Genomic DNA, 6517 nt, shown 5'->3' with positions numbered 1-6517 from the left:
CACGTGCCCGGCCTGAGTTTAAGCCACTAGATCTGGGACTTGAACTGCAGTCAACTACATGGGAGTCTAATACACAGCCATTATGCCAACTGCTAGTCCCCGTTCATTCATTCATTCACTTATTTATTTAATTTTAATTATTTCATTCATTTATTTTCATTTGATCAGAGGGAGACACAGAGAGAGAAAGAGGGTAAGTGAGAAAGCAAGCCACCAGGTTTGGGACTGGAACTGTGGTCGGCCATGTGGGAGTATCCAGCGCCTTCACCACGCCGTCCGCTGGTCCCCCCATTCATTTATTTTTATTTTGATCAGAGAGAGACAGAGAGAGAGAGAAGGTGAGAAAGCAGCCACCAAGTCCAGGACTTGAACTGTGGTCGTCCATGTGGGAGTGCCCAGTGCCCAAACCACCACACTACCTGCTGGTCCCTCTTCTCCTCCATTCTCCTCTTGGGAACCACGTTCGGCCACATGGGAGTCCAGCACATTAACCACCACACCGCCTGCTGGCCCCCACAACTTGGTTTTTCCCTGGTAGGCACAGGAGGAAGCTCGGCGGAACAGGCTGATGAGAGACATGGCTCAGCTACGGCTCCAGGTAGGAAATCGGGCCCCAATGCTCCTTGAGCTCTTAGTCTGGCTCTTGCTTGAAGCCCACGGGCAGATGTTTCTGCCCCAGCCACAGTTCCCCCTGCACGCTGCCACACCCCCGGCCTCTTCCTCCCTACTACTCTCCTCTGAGCCCTGTGCTCCTTTGGCCTTACTCCTGTCCCCTCTCCGTCTTCCCTTAACCTTCTCCTGTCTGCTCTTCCACAAGACCGGTGGCAGGAGGCCTACCCTGCCGCAGTGGCAGCAGGAGAGCCGTGAGCTGATATGAGCGTCGCTGCTCTGCCACTCCACCCGTTTTGCCCTCTCTCACCAGCTTGAGGTCTCCCAGCTGGAGGGCAGCCTGCAGCAGCCCAAGGCCCAGTCGGCTATGTCTCCCTACCTCGTCCCCGACACCCAGGCCCTCTGCCTCCACCTCCCTGTCATCCGCCAGCTGGCCACTAGTGGCCGCTTCATTGTCATCATCCCAAGGACAGGTGAGCCTGTTGGGGCGTTAGGGGGACAGGTAAGAGAGTGGCTAAGAGACACTGAGCTCAGGATCAGGACACCCTTGTTTGAGTCCTGGTTTACACTGCACAGCAACCCTGGTCAAGTCCCACCACCTCTCTGAGCCCCTCACTTCCTCTGTGAAGTAGGCCAGACAGTGTCGCCCAAGATGGTTGGGAGAAACGGCAGAGAGTCTAAGTGAAGATCCCTGGTCAGTTACCACATCCGTGGCCGACAGGTCATGCCTGCAGAGAACTTGGAGTCCTGCAGGGAGCCAGGGCCCTTCCCCCTGGCAGTGTGTCCCGGGGTGAGCTCAGACTCCTCCCACTGAGCCCTGTGTCCCAGGAGTCTGAGATCTGCTTTGTCCTCCTCCCACCTCGCCCACCAGTGATCGACGGCCTGGATTTGCTGAAGAAGGAACACCCAGGGGCCCGAGATGGGATCCGCTACCTGGAGGCCGAGTTCAAGAAAGGGAACAGGTGAGTGCAGGCCCGGCTGAGCCCGGGAGAGCTGCAAGTCTGTGGGCAGCTTGTGTGTGTCCTGCCCGCTCCCTGTGGGCAAAGCCTGCACCACAGTCCCCCTTCACGGTTTGCTTCCTGCTCAGGGAGCGACACCAAAGAGATCGGTAAACACCAGTCCGAAGTGCCATAATAGAGGGTGGCCCGGGGGACCCAGGGCCTTCCACCTCCCTGCCGAGCTGAGGCAGTGGCAAGACAGCCCTACCAGGCCGAGACAAGCTGCACGTGCAGGCCCTCAGCCTGGCGCAGGCCTGCGGGAGGAGGAATGGGCAGTGGTGCGAGGACAAGGAGGACGCACCCCCCTCCCACCAGCTGGCCTGGCCCTCTCCCCGCCTGCCTTGGCCTGGGCAGGACGCACAAAGCCTCTTGTGTGGATCTTGTCTCCAGAAGCCCGACTTGAAAAGCGCCTGCTGCTTCTCCCAGCTCCTCCCCGGAGGAACCAGAGTCGATGTTATGTAGGAGCTGGGCCCAGCAGCCAGGAAGTCACTTCCAAATGGCTCCAAACAGAGCCGGGGTGGAAGAGGCGTGCCCCTCCAGAGCCGCAGCGGCCTGCTTTGTGTGAGGTCCGCTGGCCACCTTCACTCATCTCCTGTGCAGGTACATTCGCTGCCAGAAGGAGGTGGGGAAGAGCTTGGAGCGGCACAAGCTGAAGAGGCAGGATGCAGACGCCTGGTGAGATTTCAGCCCCCAGCACCGGCAGCTGCTCCTCCGGAGTACCCCGCCCGGGGGGCCCGAGCCCCGCCCCGAGGTGCTCGGGCTGGACTCTCCTGGCTCCTTGGCTGCTCCCCCACAGCATACGTGCCAGGGTGGGCCCCCGGGTCCTCCGCTCGCTGTCCTGGCTCTCCTGGTGTCCTCCTGAGCCCGGAGGTCCTGGCGTCCAGGCTGTGCTGACACTGGGCCTGGCCCAACTTCCTCCCCCCACCAGGACTCTCTATAAGATCTTGGACAGCTGCAAACAGCTGACTCTGGCCCAGGGGGCAGGTGAGGAGGACCCAAGTGGCATGGTGACCATCGTCACGGGCCTTCCACTGGACAGCCCCAGCGCACTCTCAGGCCCCGTGCAGGTGGGTGCTGGTGAGGTACATGGGCAGGGGTGGGGCAAGGCACGAGGAGGAGGAACCTGCGTAGACTCTACCTGCGGACCCTCCAGACCTGCTGGGCCCCTCTCCCACCATCCCTTCCCTAGCCCCTGAATGGTTTGTCCCAGGATTCAGGCCTCCCCTGTCTGTCCGCCCGCCCATTCCTCAGGCAGCCCTGCAGGCCGCTGCCCATGCCAGTGTGGACGTCAAGAATGTTCTGGACTTCTACAAGCAGTGGAAGGAGATGGGCTGAGATTGACCGCAGGCCCTGCAGTGGGGCTGACTCCAGATCTCCTGCCTTCCCTGGCAGCCGGGACCACCACCTGTAGTCACCCCCGCACGCAGACTCACGCACACACACAGAAGGAAGCCCAGTGGGCCCAGTGGCGCAGAGGCTGCAGGGAGGGCCCAGGAGCGGGCTGGGAGGGTGGGGTGCCCCTGTTGCCAAGACGACGTCAGGGAAGTGAGAAGGTGCTTGGAGTAGGCGAGGCCTGCGGGCCCAGAGCCAGCCGTCCTGCCTCAGCTCCCTGCTGCTGTCCCTAGGGCTGCTGGCAGGCGGGTCTGCTTCATTGGAGTGGTTCGCAGGTGGCAGGCGGGTCTGCTTCATTGGAGTGGTTCCTGGACCTCACGGGGAGGGACAGCAGAGGAGCCCTTCTTTCTCACCCAGAGTGGAGGGTGGTTGGGGCCAGGAGTTTGGACCCCGCAGGCCTTGGGGGAGGAGTTGAGTAATGCCAGGTGTCTGGGTGGGTCTCTGCAGACCCTTCCCCTCCTCGAGGACCACCCGTCCTTTCACCTCTCTTTGTGGGGTAGGGCCACGCTGGTCCGGTGCGGGGGCTCTGACAGAAGCAGGGCCTGGCGGGCTGTGCCGAGAGACGGGGCCTGGACTCCCTGCCGCTGCCCAGCCAGTGCCCTGCTCTGCTGTCTTCGGCGTCCAGGGCAGGGAGTGGGCCCTACCTGGGGCTGCAGGCCATCTGGCCATCAGGTGGCTATCTGCAGTGTCCTTGACCGCAGTGCTGGGAAGGGTGGGAGGCAGTAAGGGAGGAGGGGGGCGGCAGTCTGGGCCCCGGCCCTCGCTGTCGGAGGGCTGAGGGGCAGTGGCACCCAGGAACAGCCGGGAGGAGTGGCCCTTGCAGCTCGGGGGCCATCTGTCCTGAGGGGTTCCTGCTCTGCCCTTCCCCAGGAGCAGAGGCCTGGGGGGGCGGCATGGGGCTGCTTTGGGAGTGTTGGGCAGGTGGGGCAGAGATCATGAATAGCTCAGGGCTGAGTGGCCGCCCAGAGCGGGGCTGTGTGGGAGGCTTCGGCCAGGGCCCTCGTGCCCCCTTGGGCTGGCCTGCAGCAGGATGGGGACGGAGGGGTAGGTGCTCAGCTTGCTGCCCCACCAGCCTCGCCTCCCCTCTGAGCCGGCAAGCCAGGGAGACCTGGGGGCACCGGGGGTAGCTCCCACCCCCAGTCCTGGCTGAGACTCAAGCATCACTAATAAAGACCCTCGAGCCACTCCCTGTCTCCTGGTGCCTGTCTGCATGGAATTCTTCCGGGGGAGGTGGGACTGGAGACGCCTTGCCAACATGAAGCCTGCAGAGGTTGCCTTGATCGGGGGCAGGGGACAGAAGCAACAGGCAATGAGTGAAAGCTTTGGAGGTGGTTGTGACGCTCCCCCCAGGCCTCACGGAGCCTTCTGAAGAGCGGGAGGTGGCAGTGGTATTTAGCCGGCCGGGCCGCCTGGAGCTGGTGTGCCATCCCCGCTGGCTCTTCCTCGAGGTGCGGCCGAGCTGCAGTGCTGTAGTGCATGTCCTAGAGGATCCGCCTGGGTCTCTGGGTGTGGCCGAGTGAGGCTGGCAGCTCCCTTCTGGTTGAGCCAGCATCTGGCAAAGGCGGTTTGCGCAGCATCGGGAGCTCGGAGCTCGCGGTGTGATGGGCCCTGAAGGCAGTTCAGTTCAACCACTGCAGAGCTGGAGTGGGGGTGCAGCAGTCAGAGGGGCTGGGCGCCACCGGGTCCTGGCTGCCTCCGGCGGTTCCTGGCCTGCCCTAGCCAGCCTGCAGGGGGCCGGGTCAAGCTGGAGGGGCTGGCTGGGTGCAGGAGGCTGAGTGCGCTGCCTGCTAATGGGGCTGGGCCACCCCGCGCTGCTCCCTGGAGGCCGGACAAGGCCGGGATTGTTCTCTGGCTCCCCTTTGTCTCCCCCACTCCCCGCCCAGGCCGGGCCTGCCCTGCCTGCCCGGCCACTCTTCTCCCTGTCAGCCTGGCTGACCGGACCTGGGACTCCGCCTGTGGAGCCCCGGGTCTGCTGACCCCGGCTCAGGAGCGCCTCAGCTCTGGTAAGGAAGTCACCTTCCAAGGCTCCACCTCCTGGGGAGACAGGTAAAGGCCTGCCCCGGCCGCTGTGCCCAGGCAGCAGCACCCACAGAGCTCCGACCCTGCTCAGGGAAGGAGCCTCTAGAGGAGGCAGGCCCCATCACCTTTCCACACCCCGGGAGCTGGGCGGTTCCCTCAGGATAGGTGAGCCATCCAGGAGCTGAGCTGGGTGCAGGACCAGGGGCCAGGCCTGCCCTGTGCCCACCTGGGGCCCAGCACCCACTTCAGGGACAGAGGCGGGGGTTGGGGGCGCAGGATGGTACCAGGCTCAGACCCACGGGTGGGATGGCCCAGGCTGGCCACAGGGAGGGGGCGGGGCTGGAAAGTTTGGCGGGGGAAGTAGGGGAGTGTCCTGTTCCCCCTCCTTAGGGCGGCTCTGCCCACCTGCTGGCACAGCCTGTCCACTTGGGTCCAGGGAAGTGCCCGGAAAAGCTGCCTGAGAGGCAGGGGGGGCAGCAGAGCTGCAGCCGCAGGGGCAGGGCACTTGGGCTGAGGGACCCCAACACCTCGGGGCACAAATGTAACCTTCCAGAAGAGCCAGCAGCGGCTGCTATTTGCCCCGCCTCCCAGCTGGCATCTGGCTTCTCCAGGAATGTTCTCATGGCTGAGCCTCTGCCTTCCGCCCAGGCAGCGCCAGAGTGCTTTGGCGGGGTGGGATTCTCCCTAACTTGGCCCTGGAAGGCTGGGGCCGGGGTTCTAACCCAAGCAGGCCCCTTCACTCCATGCTGGGCTGGGGCTGCCAGTCTCTCAACAGAGGGGGGACAGAGTGACCCAAGCTAGGATGGGGGAGATTAGGGGTCATGAGCCAGCCCCCCGGCGAAGGAAGCAGCTGGGCGCCAGCTATCACCTACACGCAAGCGCGTGCACAGGCAGCCCGTGAGGCTTGGTGACGGGCCAGCTAGCGCCTGGGTGGAAAGGGCAGATACCTGACACCTCCCCACTCTCTCTAGGTCAACGTGGAGGCGCCGGGCCACCATGCTCAGTCTCAAGCTGCCCCAACTCCTCCGAGTCCACCAGGTCCCCAGGGTGAGGCGCTCAACACCAACCCCCACTTCCCAGAGGACTAGCTGCGCAGAGGTTCTCTTTAGCTACGGCCAGGTCCCCCCTGCAAGCTCCTACCCGCCCCATTCCAGTGTGAGATTCCTCCTCTGTTCTCTGAGGAAGTGTGGACCTTTCCCGGACCCCAGAGCACCCCTTCATCCAGAGTCCCATTCCCCAGAGCACCCATGTGCCCTCTCGCCCGCCCGCCCATCCCACCCTGTCCCTTTACTCTGGCTCCTTGCTTCTCGTCCGTTCTGTGGGTATGGAGCAATGGTAAGGTGGGGATAAGGTTTTTTAAAAAAAGATTTGATTGTAGGGACCAGCAGGTGGCATGGTGGTTAAAGTCCTGGACACTCCCACGTGGCCAACCATGGTTCAAGTCCTAGACCTGGTGGCTTGCTTTCTCATGTCCTCTCTGTGTCTCTCTCTGGTCAAAT

The 6517-nt window shown here is 63.2% G+C and overlaps 2 protein-coding genes across 4 annotated transcripts in view; both read left to right on the top strand.

Moving 5' to 3' along the window:
- SMG5 (SMG5 nonsense mediated mRNA decay factor) overlaps positions 1 to 3264 on the top strand; it is a gene marked incomplete at its 5' end in the record, with an annotated part of 25932 nt that extends 22668 nt beyond the window's left edge. The window contains 6 exon segments of the mRNA XM_027774473.1: positions 539 to 598; positions 923 to 1082; positions 1481 to 1571; positions 2208 to 2282; positions 2536 to 2674; positions 2859 to 3264. Coding sequence (XP_027630274.1) covers positions 539 to 598; positions 923 to 1082; positions 1481 to 1571; positions 2208 to 2282; positions 2536 to 2674; positions 2859 to 2942 — 609 coding nt within the window.
- A 1558-nt stretch (positions 3265 to 4822) lies between these two features.
- PAQR6 (progestin and adipoQ receptor family member 6) overlaps positions 4823 to 6517 on the top strand; it is a 5222-nt gene continuing 3527 nt past the window's right edge. Inside the window, exons 1-2 of one of the 3 annotated variants that reach the window (XM_006155177.3) lie at positions 4823 to 5045; positions 5990 to 6065. In XM_006155177.3, the coding sequence (XP_006155239.1) occupies positions 6015 to 6065 (51 nt within the window). In that variant the 5' untranslated portion in view covers positions 4823 to 5045; positions 5990 to 6014. Of the gene's footprint in view, positions 5046 to 5098; positions 5184 to 5989; positions 6066 to 6517 lie in introns of those variants that run through there. The other 2 variants (XM_006155176.3, XM_027774472.1) reach the window with 2 other exon arrangements.

The sequence above is a fragment of the Tupaia chinensis genome, unplaced genomic scaffold (genome assembly GCF_000334495.1).
Source record: "Tupaia chinensis unplaced genomic scaffold, TupChi_1.0 Scaffold000438_1, whole genome shotgun sequence".
Lineage (NCBI taxonomy): Eukaryota > Metazoa > Chordata > Mammalia > Scandentia > Tupaiidae > Tupaia > Tupaia belangeri.
Note: the sequence above shows the minus strand (reverse complement) of the source record. Positions and strands in the feature narration are given on the sequence as shown.